This window comes from Camellia sinensis, chromosome 5 (genome assembly GCF_055761805.1).
Source record: "Camellia sinensis isolate YWXY chromosome 5, ASM5576180v1, whole genome shotgun sequence".
NCBI classification, from domain to species: Eukaryota; Viridiplantae; Streptophyta; class Magnoliopsida; order Ericales; family Theaceae; genus Camellia; species Camellia sinensis.
In genome coordinates this window covers 78229298-78246178 of record NC_138965.1, presented here as the reverse complement: position 1 = coordinate 78246178, position 16881 = coordinate 78229298, and the positions used below count along the sequence as shown (strand labels likewise).

At 29.5% G+C, this 16881-nt stretch overlaps 1 protein-coding gene across 1 annotated transcript; it reads right to left on the bottom strand.

Annotated features, from left to right (window-relative positions):
- Positions 1-12243: 12243 nt before the first annotated feature.
- LOC114268572 (uncharacterized) lies at positions 12244-12948 on the bottom strand. Its single transcript, XM_028209763.2, has one exon. The coding sequence runs from the start codon at positions 12946-12948 to the stop codon at positions 12244-12246; it is 705 nt and encodes a 234-aa protein (XP_028065564.2).
- Positions 12949-16881: the final 3933 nt, after the last annotated feature.

Genomic DNA, 16881 nt, shown 5'->3' with positions numbered 1-16881 from the left:
GTAATTTACCAAGTAATTTACTGGGAATTTACTGAGTGATTTACTTGGAATTTACTAAGTAATTTACTTAGCAATTTACTGGGTAATGTTCGGAGTAATTTACTGAGAATTCAATGAGTAATTTACTGAGATTTTATTGAGTAATTCACCGTTAAATTATGAAAAATTTACTTCGAATTTTCTAAATAATTTACTGAGGATTTACTAGGAATTTACTGAGTAATTAATTAAGAATTTACTGAATAATTTACTGAGAATTTCATGGGAATTTAACTAGTAATTTACTGAGAATTTACTAAGTAATTTACTAAGAATTTACTAGTAATTTACTGAGAATTTTCTAAGTAATTTACTTGATAATTTAATGAGAATTTTCTGGGAATTTACCGAGTAATTTAATGAGAATTTACTCAGTAATTTACAGAGTAATTTACTGGGAATTTACTGAGTGATTTACTCGGAATTTACTGGGTAATTTACTTGGCAATTTACTGGGTAATGTACGGAGTAATTTGCTGAGAATTCAACGAGTAATTTACTGAGATTTTATTGAGAAATTTACCGTGAAATTATGAAAAATATACTTCGAATTTTCTAAATAACTTACTGAGGATTTACTATGAATTTACTGAGTAATTAATTGAGAATTTACTGAATAATTTACTGAGAATTTCTTGAGAATTTACTTAGTAATTTACTAAGAATTTACTTAGAATTTACTGGGAATTTATTGAGAATTTTCTAAGTAATTTACTTTATAATTTACTAAGAATTTTCTGGGAATTTACTAAGCAATTTAATGAGAATTTACTGAGTAATTAATCGAGTAATTTACGGGGAATTTACTGAGTGATTTACTCGGAATTTACATAGTAATTTACTTAGCAATTTACTGGGTAATGTTCTGAGTAATTTACTGAGATTTTATTGAGTAATTTACCGTTAAATTATGAAAAATTTACTTCGAATTTTCTAAATAATTTACTGAGGATTTACTAGGAATTTACTGAGTAATTAATTGATAATTTACTGAATAATTTACTGAGAATTTCTTGGGAATTTAACTAATAATTTACTGAGAATTTACTAAGTAATTTACTAAGAATTTACTAGGAATTTATTGAGAATTTTCTAAGTAATATACTTCATAATTTACTGACAATTTTCTGGGAATCTATAGAGTAATTTAATGAGAATTTACTAAGTAATTTACCGAGTAATTTACTGGGAATTTACTGATTGATTTACTCGGAATTTACTGAGTAATTTACTTAGCAATCTACTAGGTAATGTTCGGAGTAATTTACTGAGAATTCAGTGAGTAATTTATTGAGATTTTATTAAGTAATTTACCGTTAAATTATGAAAAATTCACTTCGAAATTTCTAAATAACTTACTGAGAATTTACTAGGAATTTACTGAGTAATTAATTGAGAATTTACTGAATAATTTACTGAGAATTTCTTGGGAATTTAACTAGTAATTTATTGAGAATTTATTAAGTAATTTACTGAGAATTTACTAGGAATTCATTGAGAATTTTCTAAGTAATTTACTTCATAATTTACTGAAAATTTTCTGGGAATTTGCTGAGTAATTTAATGAAAATTTACCGAGTAATTTACTGAGTGATTTACTCTGAATTTATTGAGTAATTTACTTAGCAATTTACTGGGTAATGTTCGGAGTAATTTGCTGAGAATTCAATGAGTAATTTACTGAGATTTTATTGAGTAATTAACTGTGAAATTATGAAAAATTTACTTCGAAGTTTCTAAATAATTTACTGAGGATTTACTATGAATTTACTAAGTAATTAATTGAGAATTTACTGAATAATTTACTGAGAATTTCTTGAGAATTTAATTAGTAATTTACTAAGAATTTACTAGAAATTTATGGAGAATTTTCTAAGTAATTTACTTTATAATTTACTAAGAATTTTCTGGGAATTTACTAAGCAATTTAATGAGAATTTACTGAGTAATTTACCGAGTAATTTACTGGGAATTTAATGAGTGATTTACTCGGAATTTACTTTGTAATTTACTTACCAATTTACTAGGTAATATTCTGAGTAATTTATTGAGAATTTAATCAGTAGTTTACTGAGATTTTATTGAGTAATTTACCGTTAAATTATGAAAAATTTACTTCGAATTTTCTAAATAATTTACTGAGGATTTACTAGGAATTTACTAAGTAATTAATTGAGAATTTACTGAATAATTTATTGAGAATTTCTTGGGAATTTAACTAGTAATTTACTGAGAATTTACTAGGTATTTTTTGAGAATTTTCTAAATAATTTCCTTTATAATTTACTGATAATTTTCTGGGATTTTACAGAGTAATTTATTGGAAATTTACTAAGTAATTTACCGAGTAATTTGTTGGGAATTTACTAAGTGATTTACTCGGAATTTTCTGAGTAATTTACTTAACAATTTTCTGGGTAATGTTCGGAGTAATTTACTGAGAATTCAATGAGTAATTTATTGAGATTTTGTTGAGTAATTCACCGTTAAATTATGAAAAATTTACTTCGAATTTTCTAAATAATTTACTGAGGATTTACTTGGAATTTACTGAGTAATTAATTGAGAATTTACTGAGAATTTCTTGGGAATTTGACTAGTAATTTACTGAGAATTTACTAAGTAATTTACTGAGAATTTACTAGGAATTTATTGAGAATTTTCTAAGTAATTTACCTGATAATTTACTGAGAATTTTCTGGGAATTTATGAGTAATTTAATGAGAATTTACTCAGTAATTTACTGAGTAATTTACTGGGAATTTACTAAGTGATTTACTCGGAATTTACTAAGTAAATTACATAGCAATTTACTGGGTAATGTTCGAAGTAATTTGCTGAGAATTCAATGAGTAATTTACTGAGATTTTATTGTGTAATTTACCATAAAATTATGAAAAATTTACTTCAAATTTTCTAAATAATTTACTGAGGATTTACTATGAATTTACTGAGTAATTAATTGAGAATTTACTGAATAATTTACTCAAAATTTCTTAAGAATTTAATTAGTAATTTACTATGTAATTTACTGAGAATTTACTTGGAATTTATTGAGAATTTTCTAAGTAATTTACTTTATAATTTACTAAGAATTTTCTGGGAATTTACTAAGCAATTTGATGAGAATTTACTGAGTAATTCCTGAGTAATTTACTGGGAATTTACTGTGTGATTTACTCGGAATTTACTTAGTAATTTACTTAGCAATTTACTGGATAATGTTCTAAGTAATTTACTGAGAATTTAATGAGTAATTTACTGAGAATTTATTAAGTAATTTACCGTTAAATTATGAAAAATTTACTTCAAATTTTCAAAATAATTTACTGAGGATTTACTAGAAATTTATTGAGTAATTAATTGAGAATTTACTGAGAATTTCTTGGGAATATAACTAGTAATTTACTGAGAATTTACTAAGTAATTTACTGAGAATTTACTAGGAATTTATTGAGGATTTTCTAAATAATTCACTCCATAATTTCCTGAGAATTTTCTGGGAATTTTCAGAGTAATTTAATGAGAATTTACTAAGTAATTTACCGAGTAATTACTGGGAATTTAGTGAGTGATTTACTCGGAATTTACTAAGTAATGTTCGGAGTAATTTACTGAGAATTCAATGTGTAATTCACTGAGATTTTGTTGAGTAATTTACCGTTAAATTATGAAAAATTTACTTCGAATTTTCTATATAATTTACTGAGGATTTACTAGGAATTTACCGAGTAATTAATTGAGAATTTACTGAATAATTTACTGAGAATTTTTTGCGAATTTGACTAGTAATTTACTGAGAATTCACTAAGTAATTTACCGAGAATTTACTAGGAATTTATTGTGAATTTTCTAAGTAATTTACTTGATAATTTACAGAGAATTTTCTGGGAATTTACTGAGTAATTTAATGAGAATTTACTTAGTAATGTACCGGGTAATTTATTGGAAATTTACTAAGTGATTTACTCAGAATTTACTGAGTAATTTACTTAACAATTTACTGGGTAATGTTCGGAGTAATTTGCTGAGAATTCAACGAGTAATTTACTGAGATTTTATTGAGTAATTTACGGTGAAATTATGAAAAATTTACTTCGAATTTTCTAAATAATTTACTGAGGATTTACTATGAATTTACTGAGTAATTAATTGAGAATTTACTTAATAATTTACTTAGAATTTCTTAAGAATTTAATTAGTAATTTACTAAGTAATTTACGGAGAATTTACTGGGAATTTATTGAGAATTTTCTAAGTAATTTACTTTATAATTTACTAAGAATTTTCATGGAATTTACTAAGCAATTTAATGAGAATTTACTGAGTGATTTACTCGGAATTTACTTAGTAATTTACTTAGCAATGTTCTGAGTAATTTACTGAGAATTTAATGAGTAATTTACTGAGATTTTATTGAGTAATTTACCGTTAAATTATGAAAAATTTACTTCGAATTTTATAAATAATTTACTGAGAATTTACTAGGAATTTAATGAGTAATTAATTGAGAATTTACTGAATAATTTACTGAGAATTTCTTGGGAATTTAACAAGAAATTTACTGAGAATTTACAAAGTAATTTACTGAGAATTTACTAGGAATTTGTTGAGAATTTTCTAAGTAATTTACTTCATAATTTACTGAGAATTTTCTAGCAATTTACAGAGTAATTTAACGAGAATTTACTAAGTAATTTACCGAGTAATTACTGGGAATTTACTAAGTGATTTACTTGGAATTTACTGAGTAATTTCCTTAGCAATTAACTGGTTAATGTTCGGAGTAATTTACTGAGAATTCAATGAGTAATTTACTAAGATTTTATTGAGTAATTTACCGTTAAATTATGAAATATTTACTTCGAATTTTCTAAATAATTTACTGAGGATTTACTAGGAATTTACTGAGTAATTAATTGAGAATTTACTGAATAATTTACTGAGAATTTCTTGGGAATTTAACTAGTAATTTACTGAGAATTTACTAAGTAATTTACTGAGAATTTATTAGGAATTTATTGTGAATTTTCTAAGTAATTTACTTGATAATTTACTGCAAATTTTCTAGGAATTTACTGAGTAATTTAATGAGAATTTACTCAGTAATTTACCGAGTAATTTACTGGGAATTTACTAAGTGATTTACTCAAAATTTACTGAGTAATTTACTTAGCAATTTACTGGGTAATGTTCGGAGTAATTTGCTGAGAATTCAATGAGTAATTTACTGAGATTTTATTGAGTAATTTACCGTGAAATTATGAAAAATTTACTTCGAATTTTCTAAATAATTTACTGAGGATTTACTATGAATTTTTTGAGTAATTAATTGGGAATTTACTGAATAATTTACTCAGAATTTCTTAAGAATTTAATTAGTAATTTACTAAGAATTTACTAAGTAATTTGCTGAGAATTTACTCCGAATTTATTGAGAATTTTCTAAGTAATTTACTTAATAATTTACTAAGAATTTTCTGGGAATTTACTAAGCAATTTAATGAGAATTTACTGAGTAATTCATGAGTAATTTACTGGGAATTTACTGAGTGATTTACTCGGAATTTACTGAGTAATTTACTTAGCAATTTACTGGGTAATGTTCTGAGTAATTTACTGAGAATTTAATGAGTAATTTACTGAGAATTTATTGAGTAATTTACCATTAAATTATGAGAAATTTACTTCAAATTTTCAAAATAATTTACTGAGGGATTTACTAGGAATTTACTGAGTAATTAATTGAGAATTTACTGAGAATTTCTATGGAATTTAGTTAGTAATTTACTGAGAATTTACTAGGAATTTATTGACAATTTTCTAAGCAATTTACTTCATAATTTTCTGAGAATTTTCTAGGAATTTACAGAGTAATTTAATGAGAATTTACTAAGTAATTTACCGAGTAATTTATTGGGAATTTACTGAGTGATTTACTCAGAATTTACTGAGTAATTTACTATGCAATTTACTGGGTAATGTTCGGTGCGATTTACTGAAAATTAAATGAGTAATTTACTGAGATTTTATTGAGTAATTTACCGTAAAATTATGAAAAATTTACTTCGAATTTTCTAAATTATTTACTGAGGATTTACTAGGAATTTACTGAGTAATTAATTGAGAATTTACTGAATAATTTACTGATAATTTACTAAGTAATTTGCTGAGAATTTACTAGGACTTTATTGAGAATTTTCTACGTAATTTACTTCATAATTTACTAAGAATTTTCTGAGAATTTACTGAGTAATTTAATGAGAATTTACTCAGTAATTTACCGAGTAATTTACTTAGCAATTTACTGGGTAATGTTTGGAGTAATTTGCTGAGAATTCAATGAGTAATTTACTGAGATTTTATTGAGTAATTTACCGTGAAATTATGAAAAATTTACTTCGAAGTTTCTAAATAATTTACTGAGGATTTACTATGAATTTACCGAGTGATTAATTGAGAATTTACTGAATAATTTACTGAGAATTTCTTTAGAATTTATTTAGTAATTTACTAGAAATTTATTGAGAATTTTCTAAGTAATTTACTTTATAATTTACTAAGAATTTTCTGGGAATTTACTGAGTAATTTACCGAGTAATTTACTGGGAATTTAATGAGTGATTTTACTCGGAATTTACTTAGTAATTTACTTAGCAATTTACTGGGATATATTCTGAGTAATTTACTGAGAATTTAATCAGTAGTTTACTGAGATTTTTTTAAGTAATTTACCATTAAATTATGAAAAATTTACTTCGAATTTTCTAAACAATTTACTGAGGATTTACTAGGAATTTACTAAGTAATTAATTGAGAATTTACTGAATAATTTATTGAGAATTTCTTGACAATTTAACTAGTAATTTACTGAGAATTTACTAGGAATTTATTGGGAATTTTCTAAGTAATTTCCTTCATAATTTACTGAGAATTTTCTGGGATTTTATAGAGTAATTTATTGAAAATTTACTAAGTAATTTACCGAGTAATTTACTGGGAATTTACTGAGTGATTTACTCTGAATTTACTGAGTAATTTACTTAGCAATTTACTGGGTAATGTTTTGAGTAATTTGCTGAGAATTCAATGAGTAATTTACTGGGATTTTATTAAGTAATTTACCGTGAAATTCTGACAAATTTACATCGAAGTTTCTAAATAATTTACTGAGGATTTACTATGAATTTACCGAGTGATTAATTGAGAATATACTGAATAATTTACTGAGAATTCTAGAGAATTTAATTAGTAATTTACTAAGAATTTACTGGGAATTTATTGAGAATATTCTAAGTAATTTACTTTATAATTTACTAAGAATTTTCTGGGAATTTACTATGCAATTTAATGAGAATTTACGGAGTAATTTACTGGGATGAGTGATTTACTCGGAATTTACTTACTAATTTACTAGGTAATATTTTGTGTAATTTACTGAGAATTTAATCAGTAGTTCACTGAGATTTTATTGAGTAATTTACCGATAAATTATGAAAAATTTACTTCGAATTTTCTAAATAATTTACTGAGGATTTACTAGGAATTTACTAAGTAATTAATAGAGAATTTACTGAATAATTTATTGAGAATTTCTTCGGAATTTAACTAGTAATTTACTGAGGATTTACTAGGAATTTATTGGGAATTTTCTAAGTAATTTCCTTCATAATTTACTGAGAATTTTCTGGGATTTTACAAAGTAATTTATTGAAAATTTACTAAGTAATTTACCGAGTAATTTACTGAGAATTTACTGAGTGATTTACTCGGAATTTTCTAAGTAATTTACTTAAAAATTTACTGGGTAATGTTCGGAGTAATTTACTGAGAATTGAAGGAGTAATTTACTGAGATTTTATTGAGTAATTTATCGTTAAATTTTGAAAAATATACATCGAATTTTCTAAATAATTAACTGAGGATTTACTTGAAATTTACTGAGAATTTACTAGGAATTTATTGTGAATTTTCTAAGTAATTTACCTGATAATTTGCTGAGAATTTTCTGGGAATTTACTGAGTAATTTAATGAGAATTTACTCAGTAATTTACCGAGTAATTTTCTGGGAATTTACTAAGTGATTTACTCGGAATTTACTGAGTAATTTACTTAGCAATTTACTGGGTAATGTTCAGAGTAATTTGCTGAGAATTCAATCAGTAATTTACTAAGATTTTATTGAGTAATTCACCGTGAAATTATGAAAAATTTACTTCGAATTTTCTAAATAATTTACTAAGGATTTACTATGAATTTACTGAATAATTTACTCAGAATTTCTTAAGAATTTAATTAGTAATTTACTTAGAATTTACTAAGTAATTTACTGAAAATTTACTGGGAATTTATTGAGAATTTTCTAAGTAATTTACTTTATAATTTACTAAGAATTTTCTGAGAATTTACTAAGCAATTTAATGAGAATTTACTGAGTAATTCATGAGTAATTTACTGGGAATTTACTGAGTGATTTACTCGGAATTTGCTTTGTAATTTACTTAGCAATTTACTGGGTAATGTTCTGTGTAATTTACTGAGAATTTAATGAGTAATTTACTGAGAATTTATTGAGTAATTTACCGTTAAATTATGAAAAATTTACTTCAAAATTTCTAAATAATTTTCTGTGGATTTACTAGGAATTTACTGAGTAATTAATTGAGAATTTACTGAATAATTTTCTGAGAAGTTCTTGGGCATATAACTAGTAATTTACTGAGAATTTACTAGGAATTTATTGAGAATTTTCTAAGTAATTTATTTCATAATTTTCTGAGAATTTTCTAGAAATTTGCAGAGTAATTTAGTAAGTAATTTACTGGGAATTTACTGAGTGATTTACTCGGAATTTACTAAGTAATTTACTTAGCAATTTACTTAGCAATTTTCTAGGTAATGTTCGGAATAATTTACTGAGAATTCAATGAGTAATTAACTGAGATTTTGTTGAGTAATTTACCGTTAAATTATGAAAAATTTACTTCAAATTTTCTAAATAATTTACTGAGGATTTACTAGGAATTTATCGAGTAATTAATTGAGAATTTACTAAATAATTTACTGAGAATTTCTTGGGAATTTAACTAGTAATTTACTGAGAATTTACTAAGTAATTTACTGAGAGTTTACAAGGAATTTATTGTGAATTTTCGAAGTAATTTACTTGATAATTTAGTGATAATTTTCTGGGAATTTACTGAGGAATGTAATGAGAATTTACTCAGTGATTTACTGAGTAATTTACTGGGAATTTACTAAGTGATTTACTAAGAATTTACTGAGTAATTTACTTAGCAATTTACTGGGTAATGTTCGGAGTAATTTGCTGAGAATTCAATGAGTAATTTACCGTGAAATTATGAAAAATTTACTTCGAATTTTTGAAATAATTTACTGAGGATTTACTATGAATTTACTGAGTAATTAATTGAGAACTTACTGAATAATTTACTCAGAATTTCTTAAGAATTTAATTAGTAATTTACTAAGAATTTACTAGGTAATTTACGGGGAATTTACCGGGAATTTATTGAGAATTTTCTAAGTAATTTTCTTTAGAATTTACTACGAATTTTCTTGGAATTTACTAAGCAATTTAATGAGAATTTACTGAGAAATTAATCGAGTAATTTACGGGGAATTTGCTGAGTGATTTACTCGGAATTTACTTAGTAATTTACTTAGCAATTTACTGGATAATGTTCTGAGTAATTTACTGAGAATTTAATGAGTAATTTACTGAGATTTTATTGAGTAATTTACCGTTAAATTATGAAAAATTTACTTCGAATTTTCTAAATAATTTACTGAGGATTTACTAGGAATTTACTGAGTAATTAATTGAGAATTTACTGAATAATTTACCGAGAATTTACTAAGTAATTTACTGAGAATTTACTAGGAATTTATTGAGAATTTTCTAAGTAATTTACTTCATAATTTGCTGTGAATTTTCTAGGAATTTACTGAGTAATTTAATGAAAATTTACTGAGTAATTTACCGAGTAATTTACTGGGAATTTACTGAGTGATTTACTCTGAATTTACTGAGTAATTTACTTAGCAATTTACTGGGTAATGTTCGGAGTAATTTGCTGAGAATTCAATGAGTAATTTACTGAGATTTTATTGAGTAATTTACTGTGAAATTATGAAAAATTTACTTCGAAGTTTCTAAATAATTTACTGAGGATTTACTATGAATTTACTGAGTAATTAATTGAGAATTTGCTGAATAATTTACTGAGAATTTCTTGAGAATTTAATTAGTAATTTACTAAGAATTTACTGGGAATTTATTGAGAATTTTCTAAGTAATTTACTTTATAATTTACTAAGAATTTTCTGGGAATTTACTAAGCAATTTAATGAGAATTTACTGAGTACTTTACCGAGTGATTTTCTAGGAATTTAATGAGTGATTTACTCGGAATTTAGTTAGTAATTTACTTAGCAATTTATTAGGTAATATTCTGAGTAATTTACTGAGAATTTAATCAGTAGTTTACTGAGATTTTATTGAGTAATTTACCGTTAAATTATGAAAAATTTACTTCGAATTTTCTAAATAATTTACTGAGGATTTACTAGGAATTTACTAAGTAATTAATAGAGAATTTGCTGAATAATTTATTGAGAATTTCTTGGGAATTTAACTAGTAATTTATTGAGAATTTACTAGGAATTTATTGAGATTTTTCTAAGTAATTTCCTTCATAATTTACTGAGAATTTTCTGGGATTTTACAGAGTAATTTATTGAAAATTTATTAAGTAATTTACCGAGTAATTTACTGGGAATTTACTGAGTGATTTACTCGGAATTTTCTGAGTAATTTACTTAACAATTTACTGGGTAATGTTCAGAGTAATTTACTGAGAATTCAATGAGTAATATACTGAGATTTTATTGAGTAATTTACCGTTAAATTATGAAAAATTTACTTCGAATTTTCTAAATAATTTACTGAGGATTTACTTGGAATTTACTGAGTAATTAATTGAGAATTTACTGAGAATTTCTTTGGAATTTAACTAGTAATTTACTGAGAATTTACTAGGAATTTATTGTGAATTTTCTAAGAATTTACCTGATAATATACTGAGAATTTTCTGGAAATTTACTGAGTAATTTAATGAGAATTTACTCAGTAATTTACCGAGTAATTTACTGGGAATTTACTAAGTGATTTACTCGGAATTTACTGAGTAATTTACTTAGCAATTTACTGGGTAATGTTCGGAGTAATTTGCTGAGAATTCAATGAGTAATTTACTGAGATTTTATTGAGTAATTTACCGTGAAATTATGAAAAATTTACTTCAAATTTTCTAAATAATTTACTGAGGATTTACTATGAATTTACTAAGTAATTAATTGAGAATTTACTGAATAATTTACTGAGAATTTCTTGAGAATTTAATTAGTAATTTACTAAGAATTTACTGGGAATTTATTAAGAATTTTCTAAGTAATTTACTTTATAATTTACTAAGAATTTTCTGGGAATTTACTAAGCAATTTAATGAGAATTTACTAAGTAATTTACTCGGAATTTAATGAGTGATTTACTCGGAATTTACTTAGCAATTTACTGGGTAATATTCTGAGTAATTTACTGAGAATTTAATCAGTAGTTTACTGAGATTTTGTTGAGTAATTTACCGTTAAATTATGAAAAATTTACTTCAAATTTTCTAAATAATTTACTGAGGATTTACTTGCAATTTACTAAGTAATTAATTGAGAATTTGCTGAATAATTTACTAAGAATTTCTTGGGAATTTAACTAGTAATTTACTGAGAATTTACTAAGTAATTTACTGAGAATTTACTAGGAATTTATTGTGAATTTTCTCAGTAATTTACCTGATAATTTATTGGGAATTTTTTGGAAATTTACTGAGTAATTTAATGAGAATTTACTTAGTAATTTACCGAGTAATTTACTGGGAATTTACTAAGTGATTTACTCGAAATTTACTGAGTAATTTAAATAGCAATTTACTGGGTAATGTTCGGAGTAATTTGCTGAGAATTCAATGAGTGATTTACTGAGATTTTATTGAGTAATTTACTGTGAAATTACGAAAAATTTACTTCAAAATTTTTAAATAATTTACGAAGGATTTACTATGATTTTTTTTTTTTTTTTTTGATCAGATGAAAGGAGGCAGGGAAACACAACCAAACAAAACAAACTAGGCCAGCCTTAATAAAGCCATAAGAGCCAGAGGGGGGAAAGATAGCCAGTCTAGAGGGAGGGCATTCCTAAGTGAAGCCTGGGCCACCCAATGCGCTGCTTTGTTTGCTGCTCTAGGACGCCAAGAGAGTGTCAAATTCAAATGCTGAGCAAGATGTTTGATGTCGAAAAAGATAGCACCACAATCCCAAGGAGGATCAAGTTCAGATACACTGAGGTGAATAACAGATTTGTTATCTCCTTCAATTTCCACTCCTGCTAGGTTGCGAGCAAGAGCTAATTGACAAGCTAACCGGCATGCGAGGGCCTCACCTTGGAGAGAAGAAGAACACACAATTTTCTTGACCACACCATCCAGCAACCTTCCATTCGAATCCCAGAGGATGGCAGCAATTGAAGCACAATCTGAGCCATTATGGATAGCCACATCACAATTTATTTTGAAATTTCCAGCAGCTGGACGTTTCCAATAATCTTCCCTTTGCTGAGGGCTTCTCAAACGGTGACTGTGATCAGTCCCTTGCGAGATGCTTCTAGCATCAAATTCCTTTTTTGCCAACCCTGCGCGATGCAATGTAGAGAGCGGATCAACTGGTTTTTGAGAGAAAACAAATTCATTGCGTTCTTTCCAAACAAACCAACCAATCCAGGCAATTGAGCTGAAGAAAAGATTACACTCCTTGCTGTCAGTGAAATTCTCCATCATCTGGCAAGACCACTTCAAAATTGATTGAGTCTCTGACCAAGAAACTTTGTAACCAAACCCACACCCGAACCACACCGGTCTTACCCAATCACACTCAAAAAGGAGATGCTCAACAGATTCCAGCTGCTTGTTGCAAATAGGGCAGTAACCAGACTTAGCACAATTCCGTTTGAACAAATTTTCCTTCGTAGCTAGCCCATTCTTGCACACTCTCCACCAGTGGCAAAACAAGGACTGCACGATCCGTAATCGATTAGTCAAAGGTACTGCGAAAGTTTATAGTCCTCCAACACAAGGGACTCGTGTTACTTAAGCCTGTAGCTCCTTTTAACACGATGGTCTTGTGTTACTTAGGCTTGTAGCCCGTTTTAACACGATAGTCTTTCCAAGAGAGGACCGTATCCTCTTATACTTAGTACTGCGAAATCTTTCCAAGAAAGGACCGTATCCTTTTATACTTAGTGCTGCGAAAGTTTAGAGTCTTCCAACACAAGGGACTTTTACACTTGGTACTACGAAAGTTTAGAGTCCTCCAGTACAAGGGACTTTTACACTTGGTACTGCGAAAGTTTAGAGTCCTCCAGTACAAGGGACTTTTACACTTGGTACTGCGAAAGTTTAGAGTCCTCCAGTACAAGGGACTTTTACACTTGGTACTGCGAAAGTTTAGAGTCCTCCAATACAAGGGACTTTTCAAGAATGACATCAAAACAAAGCTTATACTTGATACATCAAAACAGGGCTATTCATTCATGCTTAACAAATACTTTCGTCAAAACAAAACAAAGCAAGATTTCTCAAAACAGTATAACATAGCTTTATTAGAAATACCACTCACCTAGTTCTTCAGGTGCAGGCTCAAAGCAAAGATCAAGGTCCTACAATCACACGGCAATCACATTCTCAAAACAAGCTTTTCATGCATGCGAATGATCTCGGCATTCTCGCCAGATCCAAGTCAGTAACAAAGAAAAACATGCTGGGAGTTTAAACACTGCTCCCATCTCATGGAAATACACTGGGTACCAACCAAGTCTTTGCCGAGGTCCTACACCTCCTTGCCGAGGTGTGGTCCAATGGCCTCATTCAAAACAAAGTTGGGGAAAACTTGGGTTCCCCTTTAAAGGACATGAAGAACAAGATCGTGAGGAAGATGAATGCAAAGATCATAACTTGTTATAGAATCCAGAGATTTCATGCCATGAGTTCAAAACAGGGACCTGGGTACCCATACAAGAAGGTCATGCAAGAACAAACACAAAAACATGGTTCTTGTTCCAAACTTTTGGATCAAAACGAGACTTTTCTTTAAAAACACATGAATACTATTTTTCTCTTCCAAAACCAACTTCAAAACGATGCATGACATGCAAAACAGATTCGATCATGCAATGCAGCTAGATGATCAATAAGAGCAACAAGAGTAGGTTAAGATTCTAACCTCAAAACTCGAACCCAACGGTTCAAACCTCGAAGATCAAGCTTGGAAGATCTATTCTCACTCAAGAACTTCTCCTCCTTCTCTCTAGAGCTTCTCTCTCTAAAGGCAAAGATTTGAGACAAAAATGATTTGTTTCTAAGTCTGCCGGTTGTCTTAACAATCAGCTCGGACACGTGGCGCTATCGGGTTGGTTCAACTCAAAAGGTTATTGATTGATAAGACAAGTCTATGACAAAGCGTACGCAGCAAGCTGGGGTAAGGCACATCGGCAAGTAATGACATCGGCTCAAGTCAAAGCTTCGGCAACAGGGTAACAAAGACATCGGCTAGGGAGGACGACACTTGACTAAGCTGTGCCACACCTTGGCCGGGGTGTGCCACACCTCGGTCTAGGCCATACCTGCCCAAGGACAAGGATCACTAAGTGCTAAACATCTCGGCAACAAGCCCGAGGTGAAGGTGGGATCAACCAAAGGGTTTCAAAACCGTTCTAAGCACAAAGGTTCAAAGGTGAACTAAGCTCAAGATGACCTCGGCTACACGCCGAGCAAAGAACAAAAATCATGCAAGCAACACTTAAACAAAACAAGGCAAGGCAAAACTTTCAAAACAACTTAACAAGACAAAATCATGCATGAACGTATGCAAGTATGACAAGAGTAAGGTGAGGGTTGCTACATTCTACCCCCCTTAAAGAAGTTTGGTCCCCAAACTTAAATTACCTTGCTCCTTCCATTCGACCTTTACCATTGGTATCGATTTGTTTCTCAACTGTCTCACTTGCATGTCAATAATCCTCATTGGCTTCTCCTCATAGCCCAAGTCCTCATTAACTGTAATCCCAGAATGATCAATTATGTGCAGTGGATCTCGGATGTACTTCCTCAACATAGAAACATGAAACACATTGTGGACTTGGCTTAAATCTGGCGGCAAAGCAAGTCTGTAGGCAACGGAGTTAACCTTGTCAAGGATTTCAAATGGACCAATATAACGAGGTGCTAACTTACCTTTCTTCCCAAATCTGGAAACTCCTTTCATTGGTGAAACTTTCAGGAATACATAATCCCCAACTTCGAATTCTAACTCATTCCTTCTATGGTCGGCGTAGCTCTTTTGTCGGCTCTGGGCAGTCTTAATTCTCTGTTGGATAAGTTTAATCTTCTCTGTTGTTACTTGAATCAATTCGGGACCAAGCAGAGCTCTGTCTCCAACTTCGGTCCAACATATCGGTGACCTACACTTTCTTCCGTACAAAGCTTCATACGGCGCCATGCCAATGCTAGCTTGATAACTGTTGTTGTAAGCGAATTCCACTAAGGGCAAATGCGTTCCCCAACTTCCTAGGAAGTCCAATACACAAAGTCTAAGCATATCTTCAAGTGTCTGAATTTTCCTCTCCGTCTGCCCATCCGTCTAGGGATGAAAAGTTGTACTAAATCTCAGCTCGACTCTGAAAGCCCTTTGTAGACTCTGCCAAAATCTAGAAACAAATTTAGGATCTCGGTCTGACACAATTGACATCGGCACTCCATGAAGTCTAACAATCTCGTTCACATATAACAAGGCAAGCTGATCGGCGTTGAAGGTAGTCTTAACAGGTAAAAAGTGTGTTGACTTAGTTAATCTATCAATAACAACCCAAATCGAATCCATACCTTTCAGTGTCTTCGGCAAACCAATCACAAAATCCATGGAGATGTGTTCCCATTTCCACTCAGGAATCGGCAAAGGTTGAAGAAGTCCTGCCGGTCTTTGATGTTCTGCTTTCACTTGTTGACAATGCAAACACTGGGACACAAATTTGGCTATTTCTCTTTTCATATTTGGCCACCAAAACGTCTGTTTCACATCCTGATACATCGTAGTGTTCCCTGGATGAACAGCAAACTTGGAACCGTGAGCTTCCTGCAAAATTCTCCTTTTCAACTCTGGGATGTCGGCCACGCATAACCTTCCTTCAAATTTAAGCACTTGATTTTCGATGGTATACCCTGATCTCGGCTTTGTGACAATCTCCTCGGCTACTTTCTTGAAGAATTTATCCTCCATCTGTCTTGTCTTTACCTCATCAACAATAGTCAGCTCTACTGCTATCATGGTCAAACACGCCAAATTTCCATCTGACTTTCTGCTCAAAGCGTCGGCTACACTGTTAGCTTTAACTGGGTGATATTGAATTTGCATATCATAGTCTTTCAACAACTCGAGCCACCTTCTCTGTCTCAAATTCAATTCCTTCTGAGTGAACAGGTACTTTAAACTCTTATGATCTATAAAAACCTGACAAGAAGCTCCGTACAAATAGTGACGCCAAATCTTCAAAGCAAATACAACGGGCTGCTAGCTCCAAATCATGGGTGGGATAGTTCCTCTCATGTGGCTATAACTGACGAGACGCATAAGCTATAACCTTACCCCCTTACATTAACACACAACCCAAGCCCTTATGTGAAGCATCGCTATAGATATGAAACTCTTCGTTACCT